Raw genomic sequence first — 16,703 nt, forward strand, 5'->3', positions numbered from 1 at the left:
ATGGAGGAGAAAGTACTTTCTTGGGTGTAGAAAGATTACTACTACTTAGATCAACAACACAAGCACTGAACAGCTTGGTGGGGTTTTCTTAAGCCCTTTTAGTTTGGATGAAAATAGGATCTCTGTCTCAGCTCTACAGCTTTTTATTTTCTTGTTTCGTTATAAGCAGATTGCCTGACTCTCATCTTCTAATTATGGTTGTCTGGGTGCACTAAAATCTTGTCCTTACCACTTCTGAAGTCTCATGCTTTGTCCCTTGTAGAGAAAGCTGTATTAGTGCTAAAGGCAGTGTCGCTTTTCCAAGTGTATTAACTCATACAGACAGGAATGTCTCTGGGAGTCTTAAGAATGTCTATCCCAACCCCTTAATTAATTGACAAAGGTAGAAAAGCTGTAGCTCAGTGAAGCCAAGGCCTGCAGATGTGACTCAGCCTTTTAAACGTAGCTTGCGGCCAGCTGTTTGGTGCAGACCGATTAGTGGGGCGGACATGCAATTTGAACACTGGCAGCCCTCACAGAGAGGAAGCTAATCACTGGTAAAGAGCTTTGCATTAGAAGCAATGGTATGAAAAGCCTTGATTATATGAACATCCCAGTACCTTGGAATGCCAGACAAACCTTTTTGCTTGCAACTGTAAATTATCTGTTCCACCCCAAAAAATTACTTAAGTATAACAAAACTGGTTTGTGTTCTAGGACAAGACAGAAGCTGCCCTAAGTGACTGCAGCAAAGGTATGACTTTTATTTTCCTGTGTGCTGCTCTTGTGCCAGATCTTTCATACATGAATTACACTAGTTTAGTGCCTTACTGCAGAGCTGTGATTTTGGGCATAAGGGTCTCTAAAGAATGTATAGGACGTTATGCTAGAAGACATCTGAATCTGGAATTATTTATATTATTTATTTTGTAAAATGTCTATCAAACTTTTTCTGTCTGTAGTAATTTACTTTCTAGCCTCTTTTTCCAATAAAGCTGTTGTTTGTACTTCGTTTTAATGGAAGCTGTTTCCTTATACTTATGAATTTAAACCCAATTCCACCTGCTGTTGCCCCCAAATCTTGCTTTAATCACAATTCCAAAGAATTATGAGACCTTACAGTATTAAAAGCATTATCAAGTCCCTTTGATACAAGGCTTTTGCTTTTCACAAGGGTTTATACTCTCCCATTCTTATCCTGCATGGTTTTCTCTCTGCAACTTGTGGTGAAATCATTTCAGCTGTGCTTTGCTTTATTGCTTCCACCCACTCACCCGTGCTGGAATATTTGTTAAACTCCCCATGACAGCTGGGGAAAAAAAAGTCCAAATTACCAATCAGAAAACTAACCCAGAGGTTGTGAGGCAGTACTGCTTGTACAATAAATATGAGTTTGTGCATGCTAAATGTATTCTTGAAGGTAACACATGCTAGCTGGCCTCTGTCACTTTGGTGTTGTGCCTTGTTTTGGTGGTGGTGCATTTTGAAAAACACTTCTGCTAATTTTGTAGTGGCTGAAAGGGAATCTGTGTGCTTTGCAGCAGTGAGACTTAAACCTATGGTTGCTTGACGCTCCCCAGGGACTTAGCTTACAAACTGCAATGCAACACTTGGAGCACAGCAGAGCAATTCACACTAACCTGCAACTTGCTGACTGTAGCATTGTCTTTGTCCTTCCAGAAGAAATAAGCTAGAATATCTAGCTAGATAATCCTGGATTTAATTGTCCTGAGAACTGTTTCAATGGATTAATAATTATAAAATGGGCAATGTTTCATACTCACTCTTTTGGTGATGAAAAATGAATTTAGGAAATTCTTGAGAAATTACCATTTGCAGATTACTGTTGAGTTTAGCATTCGGTCGTAACTGCATCTGTATAGATGGTCATGGCTGCCAAAGGAATAAGGAGAGGAAAAGATTACATTCAGTCAGTGTACTCCTCTCCTCACTTTTAGAGCTAATATAACCATTTGTGGATTACCAGCCTAATTTTGACTGTTTGATATTTTTCAACACCAGTAGTTTTCCTGGAGTTTGTCTCAACTTGAACTTAGATAAGCAGGGAAATGTTTATTTTCTCTGCTGTGTGTATACTTAGGTATATTTAAACTTAGCTGTAATCTAATAATATAGACTTATTAAATATACAAAAGCTGGAAAATGTCTTACAGATCCTTAACACTTCTGAAGTGTCACTTAGAATCTCTGCATATACAGTATTGCAAAATTAAATGTTTGTACACTATAAATAGCTTCAGTCTCAGATAGATTGCAGACATTAAATAAAATAGGATCATTTGCATTAGACATTAGGCAGATGTGTGCCCTTCTGAATCATGACCTGAGTTTTAACCTGTGACTCTCCTTGTTTCTAAGCAATATTATAAAGATGACAATTAAGCATTTAATACACACTTAAGATATCACTTGAGGGCGGTAAGTATATTTCAAGTGAAATACTGTGCTTTGTTTTTGTTTTCTAGCAGTGGAATTAGATCCTAATTATATTAGAGCTTTGCTCAGGAGAGCAGAACTATATGAAAAAACAGAAAAACTAGATGAAGCTCTGGAAGATTATAAGGCAATCCTAGAAAAAGACCCATCAGTTCATCAAGCCAGAGAAGCGTGCATGGTAAGCCTTTTTGGTATACTCCAGCTTAACTTTACACCAAGATTGTTTCTTTCCTATTTGAAATATTCAGTGTTGTTTATGCAAGCAGCTTCATATGCACTGATGATAACTTTTGTTTTGAATCTCTAAGTGTGGTGTTTTTTAAATCTGGTTTCACAAAAGGAAGATTATCTGAACTGCCACAACTTCCATAGCAAGTCTCAGGTCCATAAAATATAGTTGTCTTTTTGCTTTCGTGAAATGAGTGAAAGTAAACGTGTATACTGAGCTGTCAGGATATAATTACACATTTAGATGTTGAATAGAGCACGTGCATACACACGCACATTTTGTTCTAATTTTCTGATTGAAGCTGTTAATTATATTTATGCATTTACTAGCAAAGGTTGCCTCAACCACTGCTGCATTTTAGTAGCCATCACTTCAATAAGGATCTGCAATGTAGGGATCAGAATACAAGCACTCTATAATATAGTTCTTGCTAGCTGCTTCATTAGTGGGAGTCTTTCTTTTCAGATTATTTTTTGATTGGTAAATTTGTAGTCAAATGCCTTTGTGGCATAATTATAAAATAATTACTTTTTTTGATGACTCGATTATATAATTTTGATAATTGCAAAGAGAGAGGATTCTGTCAGTCTGTGTCTGTTTGTAGCTACCTTAAAATGTTGACATTCGTCTTTGATTTAGCTGTTTTCTGTTCTAGTTCTTTGCTATGCCCTTTGTGTGTGTATTGGCTGCTTTGAGGTATTTTCCTAATTGTGACTGGAGTCTGTTATTAATCTTCAAAAACTTAGCCTCTCACTTGAAGAAAAAGGTGCCTCCTGTTTCAGTTAATTTCTTTGTTCTAAAAAGACAAAATTCTGCAGCTTACCACTATATTCCAGTGGTCACTCTTAATCATATTACAAATACTTCAAAGTTAAATGTTTTTTGCAGAATCTTTGCCACATCTTCGTAAGTGTAAGGGAATCCTTTAAAAGTTTCCATGATCTTTAGGAATAAGGTAAACCCCTACCACTTCCCAAAGAGCCAAACTAACATGTAAACAATCCCTGCTCAGTGGGGATTTAAAGTCACAGCCTGCTGATTTGAGGTTTTAATTAACTCTTTGTGTAAAGTACCAACAGGAAGTGGTTTTTCTTGTGATATTTAGTGTGTTAATGCTCAGTATGGAAAATAGCTATGGATTTGATGAGTTCAGAGGATCTTTTCACAAGCATAGCAAGACAGGAAATTTATTTTGTGAAGAAAGCTTCTCTGGCAGGCTGCTTGCTGTTCTTATATTTGAAAAGAAGCTATGAAGGCTGTGTTGGAGGTACAGGTGTGGTAGCAATGTGGCCGGACAGCTTGTGGTTTTGAAGGAATATATGCTAATGAAAGGTAGCCACTATAAAAAGTATAGTGGTGGTCACTCTACATCAAAAAGTATAGTGGTGGTCACTCTACATCAAAGTGGGAGCTTCAGGTCACTGTAGGTGAATAATGATTTGTAAGCACCAGAGAGTCTGGAAAGAGCTGACCGTCTTCTACGGGGAAAACAACAGCTGAACTATGCTTTACTTCCATTTCAAGTTAAATGAATGTAATTTTAAAATGTACTTCTTAATTGGGCACCCAAATCTGTATATCAATACTTGACTTTGGTTTTTTTCTGGCTAAGTTTTCAACGGGCATCATTATTTTAGTTCAGCTTCACATCAACCTGCAATGTATTCTGCCCCATGAATTAAAAAAACCTAATTTGCTTCATCTGCAGAATTCTCTAAAACCACTTTGAATATGTCGATGCAGAAATAGTTTCTGAAAGGGTTAGGTTTAATTGCTTTAACTCTGTTTGTGAAAATAAATCATTAGCAGTGAGGTTTTTTTATTACGGTTTTTTTCCCCCCCTTTTCACCATACTGTAGTGTTGTAAGTGACAGATTAGAAACTGCTTTTATAGCATATTAGACAAGAAACCTTGCCTGAAATTACTTCCTTTGGGACTGGATCAATTGCACTGATGGCTGAAAAATATTCTGTTTGACTGTATAACTCCTGTTAGTAGAAAGGATATGGTTTCACAAAACAGTTGGACTGAGGTACTAACTGCCTGCTGCTCACAAAGCTGTCCAGTTGCTTTCCTTGTACTCAAGCTGGTAGTAGGTCCTGTCCGACCCGAGGGGATGGCTGGTTCTGTGAGTCTGGCAGAAAAATAATCCTTGCGAAAAGGAAAAACAGCAACAAGCGAGCAAAAAAAGCCAACAACCAAAAAGCCCAAGTAAATACTTTTATATTGCCTTGGCTTTTTCCAGTCAGACAAGTCCTACTGCAAATGCTAGTGAGAAGGAAAGAAGACGTGATCAAGGCAGAGCAGGAATTGGGGCCATACCTTTTGGCAGCACCCACTGACAAGGTCAGTTTACTGTACTGTGAAACGACCCCCTGATGCTTGTTGCATGCATCTGGTTGAGAGCAGGAGAGCACTTTATCACCTAGCTCTTGGCAATGGCTTAATGAATGACAAGCTTGTCAAACATCATTACTGCATGGGCAGTGAATATGATGGGTCCATCACAGTCTAGAAGGGAGTATTTGTGTTGGCCTTGTTTCTAGTGTCCTAGTTGAGACTGATTTATTTGAGCCAAGAATTCAGCCAAGGAGTCTGCTGATATTTCTAAACAAAATGATGGGGGTTTGTTTCTGTAGCTTGTAGTCTTATAGTATTAGACAAGCTCCACAGTGAAGCCTAATCTAATCTAGTCAGTTACTTGGTAAAACAGTATTTAGTGTATAAGAAGTGTGGTTTAGCAGCTCATCATATGAAGAACAACTGTGAAGAGCAAACAGATTGTTCGGAACCACCATCAGGACTCCACAGATTAAGACTTGGGAACAGTCAGTACTACAAAATGTGAGGAGTTTAGAATACGTATATTGGCTGATTGAAACCCCCTAAAAATATTGATATTGTCTTTTATGCCTCTTGCAAAACCAGAGTTTTCTTTCAGTGAGTATGCCTCTAATAATCTCACAAAAGAGCCCTTGCTCAGTAGATTTGGACTAGAAGAGAATCAGAAACAGTGTTGTTCTTCCTGGCCATCTTTCAGGAATGTTTTAGAACAATCAGTAATTTATTCTTAGTTTTTGTAGCTGGAAAGTACAGAGATTGACTGTTTCTTATACCTTCTGCTCCCTGACCTCCTTTTACTAGGCAGAGGCTTTAGGCTCACATGTGGTGCAGAACACTTTGTACAAAATGCCCTTGATTTACACTGCTGTGGTATTTAGGACATTCTGCCCTGAGTTGGTCCTGTTCTTTGTCAAATTTCAGGATAAAAGCAATCTTTTGAGGCTGAAACTTAAAACTCCCATCTTGAAAAATTATTAAGGCATACTAACAGCTAGTTTTACACTTAAAATATTCATAATAAATCTGTAAATTTCATAATAAAAAACCAATTCTGACTGTAAGGTTGACTCCATGTGTGTGGTTAGCATATCTAATATGTAGGAGACTAAGGAGCTTTGCTTTATTGTAATGTAAAGTGCAGTGCAGTGCTTTTTGCAGAAATATCACAGAATTTTTTCCCCCTCACTGGTAATGAAAATGATGCATAAGAGTGTTTGCAAATTTAGATTCATTTACTGTTAGAGCAAATCTTTCTCCTTCCTGTACATCCTGCTTCACATCCTGCTTTAGGGAATGTCATGATCTTGTTAAATGGCAGCTTAAAAGTATTAAATACACAGTAGTTCTTTGCTTTGATTCTTGATTTGGTAGCTGCACTAAAATTTCGCTGCTAGTGTTTTGATTTAAATCCTAGTGTTGCACACTAGCTACTTTTGACAACTTCAGTGACAAACAGTGTGAAATTTTAATGTTTTGTGTTCAAATAATCCCTACTGATCCTCTCAGAAAATGTTCAAGTATATGGTATTGATCTTTAAGTTTTAGTTCTAGCAGGTATGTAAATGTTAGCTTCAACATAGTTTCTGAGGGATGTCAGGCCATGTACACTTACTTACCAAAAGAAGCTCTACTTTGAGATAAACGTCATAGACATGAGATAAATAGTGTGCTTATGGGCACCTTTCTATAGATAACTGGTCTTGCAAATGCATTCCTGGAGTAAGAAATGCCTACCTTGATACAGTAGGATTCGGACAGACAAAAGATGGTGTATGTATTTCAGATCAAGGATTTGTCTTCATTTCCTGCTAAATCCCAGTGTCCAAATGTGAGAGACAGATGCTATCAATGCCAAACTCATCCAAGATTCAGCAGATCTCACAGCCACGATGCAAACTGAATTTAGAGCCTGGGGATATCCACACATGTTTTCATGCAGGCAGCCTAGGTCCAGATCTGCAACCAACTTAATAAGCCCCTCTGGGTCAGCAGGAGTCAGATGAGGTCTGACTGGGCTAATTAGATCTGGCTCACTGGTAGCGATGCTGGGCCTGGGCTGGTTTCAAGCTTAGCCATCCATGTGTATCTGCACTGTATTCCTCAGTGCTCATTTTTCTGGTTTGTTTTTTTATTTTCTGGGGTATATTGCCATCGCTATCAAAAATGAACTGTGTTTATCTGGGTTTACCAGTGTATCCTTCACTGAAGAGGAGAGGCCAGGCAGCCATCAATGGGCTTTTTCTTGAGGTGAACATCTTATTTCACTGTGGCAATAGTACCAGGATGGAAAACCTACCCACGATGGCTGGAACTGTATATGACAGGAAGGAACAAGATTATGAAATTAATTCTTTGACTGTTGAGAAGCTAATTATCACAAGGGAGGTGTGTCAGGAGTGAATTCTTCACCTGTAACCATAGTCTGCAACTCTAATTAATTTACTGATAGCACTATTACAACACATGTCTTAGTTGTTGTGACTTCCACAAGAAAAGACAGCATAGTTATGCATATAACTGCATGATGAACTGCCAGAATTATACAGTAATAAGCATAGTATAAAAGCTTGAAATAGTACTTTTGAAATATGTGAAAAAGAGGTATAAAAAATTACTGCCATTTGCAATATATTTTATTTTCATATTGTATTTAACTGAATTATAGAGAATGCAAAATTTAAATGATACAATGGTAAATTTAGTTGTGGTGAATGTAAAGTTCTAATTAAATGTTATCATTACACTCACATTGCAGAAGTACTGTTTAAGGATGGAAGATGAGTCACAGCTGTTCTAGGCATGAATGGGAATCTCAGATCATTAGGAGTGCAGAGACCGTGTGTGGTTACATGATGCTCGTTAGAAACGTGATAAGTTTGTGATGGTGCAACAGATCTTATCACTTGTGCCAGTTTTGAGAGGGGAAAAAGCACATTAACAAACTGTTACTTGGACTAGTACCTTGCTCAGGATGAACTGTTGGAGTTCCTTCCCCAGGATGAACTGCCAAACCAAGGCCCTCATTTGTAACACCCTGTCCTCCTTAGAACTATGCCTTATATTGCATAAGATGCTGCTGCTCATTAAACTATGTCCTGAAGTTCATAGGCAGTTAATGCAATCATCTTATAATAAAGTGTTTGTATTTAGAATATCTTCATGTCTTCACGGTGTGGATTTCCTTGAAGCATGATTCTATAGAGCATGATTCTATGTTTTCCTCGTTATACCTGTGCTCATGCTCGGAAGTCAAATGCCGTGCTTGCTTAGTTCCTCTTGCTCCTCCTACCACATGTAATGTGCGCAGCAGAGGAAATAGGGCTAAAATTTATTCTAATTATAAGTCTCTTAAATTCCATAAGCTTTTCAGTTAAAATTCCAAGCAAACAGATCAGATGTGGTTTTCAGCAGTAAAAATGAATGCCTATATGAAACCTGCACTTACAAGTTACAACTTTCTGTGTGCGTGAACTGACATCATAGGGTGAATAACAGGTTTCCAAAATAACATGAGAGTGTGGTTTGACATAAGGATTCCTTTTAAACCATGAACAGCGTATCCTGAGTGTGTGTATGAAAATGTCATAAGCTTAAGCTAAAGAATTATTGAAAGCATGGGTCCAATTCCAATTTTTATCTCTCTCTACAGCGATTACCTAGACAAATTGAGGAACGGAATGAAAAATTAAAGAAAGAAATGTTAGGTAAGTAGCGTGTACATACAACTTGCTTAAAAATCTTCATAGTCTGCTAGAAAAATAAAAATGCATGAGTAAAATCACTTGTATAAAACTTAAAGAAGGTAAATCTTAAAGGAAATACTTGTTCTGGGTTACACTAAACTCCTGGATTTTTTCATAGTTGACTATTGCTTGGTTTCACCTGCAGTAAGTTCTAGACAAATAATTCTCCCATGCAGAAAAGGCTGTTAGTGAAATTTAAAGAAAGAAATACACAAGACTACCTAAAACAATTTAATATTGATGCACGTAAAAGCAGGGGAAAATGGTTTGAAACAGACCAATTGCTCTGCCTTTTCTTTCTGCAAGTAAACCTTCAAAGAAAACCTTCCCATGAAAGGGATAAACCAGGGTTTTCACTGGAGTTTTACGTAAAAGAAGTCAACCAGCTGTAATAACTGAGCATGTTTGATCTTGTGTCTGAAGAAATAAATTTGGTTCTTTTTGTAGCACTTCCAATCTATAGACCACCAAGTCTTCCCAAGAATCAATAAATCTTGATTTATTATGTAGTATTTCTGTGCTGTTTGTGTGGAGTTTGACTTACCTAGTGTTACAAACAGACATCTGGCCTTGCTAGGAGTGGAACTGACATCCTAACGGTGTAGCTCATTGTCTCTTGATTTTTTACAGTTCTATACCAAAGGGTATTGCTGACTCTACTTGTTTTGTAGAAAAGAGAATTTAATAAATATAACACATTAAAGTGTATGTGCTTCCATCATCATGTAGTGTGTGGTATTGCTTGGTAACATCTTACCTGGATGCATCTATTTCATAAAGGATAACTACTTAAATAAGATTGCCCAAGCAGGACTGGTTTTCATGTGTAATATTAAGGATAAAGCACCTCTTTGTACCACATGCAGTATTGCAGTTAAACCAACAGTTTTGGGGGGAGCCTTCCACTCAAAAAAAGACTGCTCTGAGCATTGTCTGCTGTCTCCTGTTTAACAAGGTTTGTTAATTCTTACAGGTTCTGACATTCTGGTGCTTTTTAAAATGAGCTTTTATTTTTATGTAATGTTTTCCTTTGTGCCGTTTAGAAAATCCACACAAAAGAGCAAGGACAAATGACAGTGTAAGATAAAGAGAAACTAACTGTACCTGCTCTGCTTCAGAAACAGGTTTCAGTAGTTCGATGTTTATTCATTCGAGGTGTGACAAGTAGTAGATGAAATGCTTTTTGAGATGAGTAAGCTTTGAGGGTTTGGCATGGGAAAAGAGAAGACAGTGCTCTGCTATTCTGCACAGCATCAGGTTAAATAAACTCAGTCTGTCTTGCACACTGTAACACGAATTCTTAAAATTTTTTGTAAGAAGAGACTGTTTCAAGGGCTTGTGCTGAAGCTGATATTTTTCTTTAATTTCATTCTTGCTGTGCAGGGAGTCTGATTTGCTCTTGCTTTGTACTTGTTGTGACCTAGTAAAGTTGCAGTGAGGCTTTCTAGAGCTTTACATCATTAGATTCTATTTCCACCATTGTACTCAGAACAAGCCATAAATAAAGAAGGGTAAGTGTGATAGTGCTATAAATAAATGACAAATGCCAAAAATCTTCAGAGGGATCACGCCTGTTTGTAGGAGATGGGATGGGTTTCAGTACACAGTAATATGAAAACAATTCCTGATCTTTTTTCGAACTCTCCCTCTGTACCCTTGTGACCAAAGTCTGAAGGGCTTCACTAATCACAAATGACTACACTGAAATAATAAATCCAGCTTTTTAAAGTGTCAGTCTGGTGGCAGTTAGGATTTTGGAACTGAACTGGGAGCCAGTTGAGGCTGTTATATTGGAATCTCTTCTCAATGGTGTTGTATATGTGCAAGGAGACAGACTGATGTTTACTGGTGCAAACAGCCAGGGAAAGCAGAGTGGGGTAGTACAGCATATAAGCTTACATCTGTCCACAGCCTTTGCTTGTGACAGGATTCATACACATTCTCATGTACCATTAGGAGTACATGGAGTCAGTTGGGTTTATCTCAGTGCTGCTTGTGATCACTTGCGCAACACAAATTGAGGATTTTTTTTCTTTTTTTAGAACACATTCTCTTCATAGAACACTTGAAATTACGTTAGGAATATGAGCGGTAACTAGACTGATTATTTTAAGTGTTCGAAAATCTCCTGTATCTTGTTCTGAGAGAGACAGCAGTGATATCATGGATCTAATGATGAAGGCCTGGGAAGGAAGTACTTCCTCAAGGTTCACAAAATGCTGCTGTTCTGTCTGAGGTCAAGGGAAAAGCCCTTAGAGTTGAAAAAGGGGGCTTAGATGGGAGTTCTGGACAGAGAAGTGGTTAAGAGATTTCTTTTGATTGGGTTTTTTTTTTTGTGTAATGCATTTGTTTTATACTGTTTCAAATTTTCTTTTTTGAGAACTTTGTTGATGCTGTTTACCAACAGAATCCATAGATAATTGCTTGTGGTGATCTGTTATATCTGACTACTGGTTAAACAGTGCCAGGTGTGCAAGGATTCATCCCCTGCCTTTTCACAGGGGGACTCAGCTCAGCGGGATGGGGTTACGCTCCAGACCCTTTGGTTCCAGGAGAGCAAGTCAGATACTTTCTAATGGTTCTAGGCGAGGCCTGGTCCAGAAGCACTTAATAACTAACAAAATCTTTAGAAAATATGTCACATTTCATGCTTTGGCTCCTTTGAAGTTTGGATATTGAATTGAATTCATATTTTGGTCAATGAATCAGCCAGTGCCGTTATTTTTCTAGGCTTTTATTCTTTCAGCTAACACTAAGTTCTGGTATACTCAGCTAACACTGCCATGAAAACTGGAGCTGTGTACAAATAGATCAAAATAAATCGAGTGCATCTTCCTCCTTCCCCAAGTGTTTCCTGTTTTCCAGTGCTACAGCTCATTACCACATAGTGTGTCAGAAGCTGAAACCACTTCTTAAGTGACTGTGTGTAAACAAGTCGGAGCACACATTCTTGGCTGGATTTTTCTTCCCGACTACCTAACCGTGAATTCTTGTGTGCAAGTGGTAGTGCATGTGATTGATGAAGCTGATGTCACTAAAAAGGCATGTTTTGTTGCCAAACCAAGTTAATTTCTGCTCTGTGTTCTGCAAGGCTCTAACTGTTCCAAAGCTGACATTTGTATTTAAATTACTTTCTTATTTTCTATTCAGCCTTTGCCAGTTAGGGCTGCCACTTGCCACTGAAGTTTGCTCAGTATGAATGGACCTCAGAGTTTCACATTAAAGAAAGCTTAACTCTGGGGGGAAAAAAGCACACTTTGAAAGCAGCTTTTAAATCCACATGGCTTTTTTCCTTCATGCTTTCATAATGTGAGCATCCTCTGCCTAAGTAATTGCCTAGGATGTGAATGTAATACTGACCATTTTCTGTGTTCTTTTTTATTTCTCTCCTGTCTTCAGAGCCAAAGATTTCCAGCTATTGTGCAACAAGCTAGTCTTGTTTAGAGAAACTGTAATTATTGTGATAACTAGGACCAGCTCCTTTGGGGAACGGGTGTGAGAAGATGGGAAATTTGGGATAGTTTTAGCAAGTTTTAGCAACCTGGGGGCTGTGACACTACTATATTTTTCTGCATGGCTACATGCATCCCCCTGCAGGGGAGTCACGTATGTGGAATATAGAAAAATGGGATAGAACATATGCCAATCTGTGTAACCCATCTTACACACAGAGTTCATCAAATTTAACTAAAAACTATTAAGACTTTCAGCTTAAGCATTCCAGAATGCAGTGAAATGTGCGTGATCGTTGATGGGATTCATAGGAAGACCAACTGGAGCCCATCACTTGGGCCTTTCTGCCAATAAGATTTTTCCAGCCATGTGAGATCAGTAAAGATATTTATTAGACGTAGGGCCTAAAGAATTCGTTTTGATTTCGGTTTGGTTTTTTGGTTTGGGGTTTTTTTGTGCTTTATACTGAAGGCTGTGTTGTATTTGGAACTAATCTGTTAAACCCCAGTACATAGGGAAAACCCCAGAACATAGGGAGGTCACTTTAAACAGTTCAAACCAGAGGTAATATACAGTTACTTGTAGTTCAGTCCTCACTTACCATTTAGGGAAGAAAAAAGGATTTGCCCTTTGCTGGTTTAATTGCTTAAGAAATGTTGTTGATAATACATAAAGTTACACAAAGATGAGACCTCATCAGGAAACTTGTCTTTTATCCAAAAGAATTTCTTAATGAAAACAATGTATAGCTATTCAGCTGCCAACCCCCACATTAATACTAGCGACCATGCTGGAGTTACTGCCAGAAAGTCTGAATAGCGATTCATTTTGGCTGTTACATCATAATGTAGATCATGAGAAATCTTTCTGTGAATCTGCCTTTTGCAGCAGGATGTTCCATTGCAGTTGAGGTGAGTAATGAATCACAGACTTCTGAGTCCTACGTTGATTTTTACCAGTTAGTTTTCTTGTTAACCTCTGAATATTGCTTTGCTGAAGAAGCTTTGTGTGATAGACTTTGGGTGAAAAGTAGACACAGGCTTCTTGAAATATAAAGAACAAGATGTATGAAAACAGTCTCAGAGAGGAGAATGTGACCCTGCTCAGGGACAAGTGAGTGTTTGACTGCTGAGAACTCTCTGCAGCTGAGTCACAGCTCCACATGCCTCTTTCCTTCCACAGCCTCTGTTTTAAGGGAGCTTTTCTTTGGGGGGAGGGGAAGGTTGGACTTAACTACAGATCTTAATTTAGGGATGAAAGGAGTAGGGGAGGGGAGGAGGAAATAGTGCTTTCCTACAATGATGGTTTTATATGTGCCAAGACAGCAGGAGCAGTTTTTTAGGCTTGAGTTCCCGGAAAAGGCAAGGCTTTCTTCTGCTTCATTAACAATTTATTCAATGTGGCTGCACCAAAAGGCATTTCTGTCTGTGGAATTAAGTGATAGAACAGGAAGATAACCTACAACTGTATTGTTTTAATTATTCAATCACAGTGAGACGAAGAATGAAGTATTATATACATCATATAGGCTTTAGCTTTTCCCAAAGACCTGGCCTAGCGGTGAGCAAGAATACCAAGGCAGTTGTTTGGTGTTTACTGGCTCTGGATTGACTGGAAAAAAGCTGTTGTATGAACTGTGATTAGAAAAGACCTTTCACAATTTCCCGAAACGGGCAAACTCTTGTCTGCCTGCTCCTGTGCCGGCTGCAGTGCCTGGATAATTTGTGAACTGTTTACAACCGACTCCAGCAATGCCAGACCATGCCAGGGGCCTTCCACCAGTGGACAGAGACACTTCTCACCCTAAACTTGAAGCTAATCACTAACTTTTAGTGATTGATAGGAATGGTTGGCCTCAATAATCTGGTGGGTCTTTTCCAGCCTGGTGATACTATGATTCTAAGCAACAACCAAATGTTTGTCTAGAAACAGAATAACAATAACAGCTGCTCATCCCAGTCACAGGGATGCTATGAAAGATATTATAGTTTTTAGTCAAAATGTCTGTAGGATGCAATATAAAATTATCAGCTTGAACAGGGCGTAGCTTAAAAAAAGCACCACCAGTACAAAGAAGCTACTACTGCCTGGGCCGCTCACAGGAATTACTTTGGCCAGATTGCTAAACCACCTCATCTGTTCATCCACACAGGAAAAAAGCAAATTGAAGAAAAATTGTCTCACCAAGTAGCAGCTATTTCAGGCCCAGGTTGTCTTTTTTTCCTGTGTAAGGCCATGGAATTTTCTAGTAAAGGTAGAAGACTTTCTGGAAGGGGTTGTGGAGCCTGCGCATGCAAATGTTGGTAGGCTTCAACTTGTCAAAGCTTCTGCTGTTTGTTGTTTGGGAAATCGGTCTGCAATTCTGCATTGAAGCCAGGAGGAAAATAATGTTTTCCTTGGAAAACTGACCATCTTCCTCCTTTGTCTCGTCATGCCAGGGGCTCAATTACCTTGTGGTTAGCCAACATTGAAGTTATTGTGTCTGCTGCTTGTTTAATGTTATGCATTTTATCTATTCTATCATCTCGGTATAGATAGGATTTTTTTAAAAAGAATGTCCTTTGGCTACCACCTGCAAGAGGGGAAGGGCAGCAAGATTCTTCTCTAGAGTCAGAAAGCATGTACAATACATAAGTATTGATAGAAGCCTTAACTGTCATACCCTATATATATATATATATGTTTAACAATGCTGATTAAATAGTAATTGCTCAGAGTTCTTATCAGTGGTCAGTGAGTCCTGGAGGACTGTTGTTTGGAAAGGGAATTTATGATGTCATGCTGAGATTTTTTGCAGGCAGAATGGCTGTAAAGTTGTATGAATCCAGTGGAACTACTTGGTTTGTAGGTGAAAACACAGTTTTAAGGCTGAATTTGTTTTATTTTTCTTTATATCAATATATGCATTTCAACATGCTCAAATTGATTCTTAGTAATTACAAATAAGCAGTTTGAGCTTTGGCTTTCGCTATTTCTTTTGGTAGCCTAGAAACCAGGCGGTTATAATATGCTTGATAGTTTATAGAGGTGAAGCTGCATCAAAAATTACCAGAACTGAAAACTTTGTGTTAGAAAATGGAATGTTGGCAACCATCAGAGTTATAACCAAGAGTAAGTACGGAGTTTTCCCTCTGCTTCATACTTAACGTGTTCTCTCTTTTTCATTGCAGGCAAACTGAAGGAACTTGGGAATTTGGTTCTCCGTCCCTTTGGCCTATCGACAGAAAATTTCCAGATAAAACAGGATTCATCAAGTGGTTCATACTCTATCAGTTTTGTTCAAAATCCAAACAACAACAGATAGCATGAATTCGATCTAGTTCTGCCGGCTTTCAGGCTTTGTGACCGTGTGCTTGCACGTACCAGAACAAGGATTCAGCAAATGTCCTTCATGCTCCCTAAATGAAGACAAGACTCGAGCACATTCATTTCCCTGCTTGTGAGATTATTCACAATGTGGACATAAAGCAAGTCCCTTGACTTCTCCTAGTGATAACAATGTCTGGTGTGTGGTTTATGTTTTTAAACTGTTTTTTCCTTCCCTTGCAGTGTTTGGCTTGTCCAGCGGTCAGGTTCACTGTTTTGGCCCATTCAATGCTGGCAACAAAATTCTAGCAAGCAATTCAGTTGAGTCAAAATACTCACGTACCTGTAGCCAAGATCAAAGCCTCGTGGTGTCTTGGGGCATTAATGAATCTAGTAGAAGTGCTTCTCTACACTGGGCAGGTGGGTGCGACTGACAGCATGCATGGAAGCAAGCCAGCCTCTTCTATGGAATAATTCTTTGTAATAAAGGCTTGCTATTTCTGTTGGTTTGGTTTGTGAAGTTCTTGCCTCATTTGGGTCCTTCCTGTGGTGGTGATGGTGTTAAAAGTGCTGATAGCCGGCCATAAATAACCCACTTGCAAGGCATTGATTTGAAGTATTTGATTTTTTTTATCTTTCTTATAGCAATATCAGTAAATTAATCTCAGACCACCCTTATACCACAGTTTGTTTACTTTTTATTAATTTTTCTGAAGGCAGCAAGGAAACTTTGGACCTACTTGTGTATGTATATGCACACGTTGCAGTGGTACTATAAAATGCGAGTTGCTTGTCTGAGATTCATTCATATTACAGATATCCTTAACAGCACACAAATAAATAATGATGAAGTTGGTTGCAAAAGATCTTCATAGTGTACCAGACCTTGAAGATTTTGAAGTGTTTATATATATACCGGTGCTGTGGCACTGGTCCATTCAGATTTTGGAGATGGGGTGTCTTCTGCAAATACTACCCACTGTTCTTTATATCAATGCTAAAATGTTTACATTGGAGGCAGGTTTTTCCATTGTCTCCATGCAGATCTCAGTCCATGATTTAGTTAAATAATTAGTAGTGACTGGCTGATGGCTACTGGCTGTCATCTTGAATTTATTTCAGGAAGTCTGTGTGTACTTAAGGACAGAAATGATGGAGCTCCAGTCTGCACTGATGAGCCTGAAAGGAATGG

The 16,703-nt window shown here is 38.5% G+C and overlaps 1 protein-coding gene across 1 annotated transcript in view; it reads left to right on the plus strand.

Moving 5' to 3' along the window:
- The window catches only part of TTC1 (tetratricopeptide repeat domain 1), a 29,299-nt gene extending 13,283 nt beyond the window's left edge, over positions 1-16,016 (plus strand). The window contains exons 4-7 of the mRNA XM_069869039.1: positions 697-733; positions 2,466-2,614; positions 8,659-8,713; positions 15,376-16,016. Of these exons, the coding sequence (XP_069725140.1) occupies positions 697-733; positions 2,466-2,614; positions 8,659-8,713; positions 15,376-15,509 (375 nt within the window). The 3' untranslated portion in view covers positions 15,510-16,016. The remainder of the gene's footprint in view (positions 1-696; positions 734-2,465; positions 2,615-8,658; positions 8,714-15,375) is intronic.
- Positions 16,017-16,703: the final 687 nt, after the last annotated feature.

Source organism: Phaenicophaeus curvirostris, chromosome 15 (assembly GCF_032191515.1).
Source record: "Phaenicophaeus curvirostris isolate KB17595 chromosome 15, BPBGC_Pcur_1.0, whole genome shotgun sequence".
Classification (NCBI taxonomy): Eukaryota; Metazoa; Chordata; class Aves; order Cuculiformes; family Cuculidae; genus Phaenicophaeus; species Phaenicophaeus curvirostris.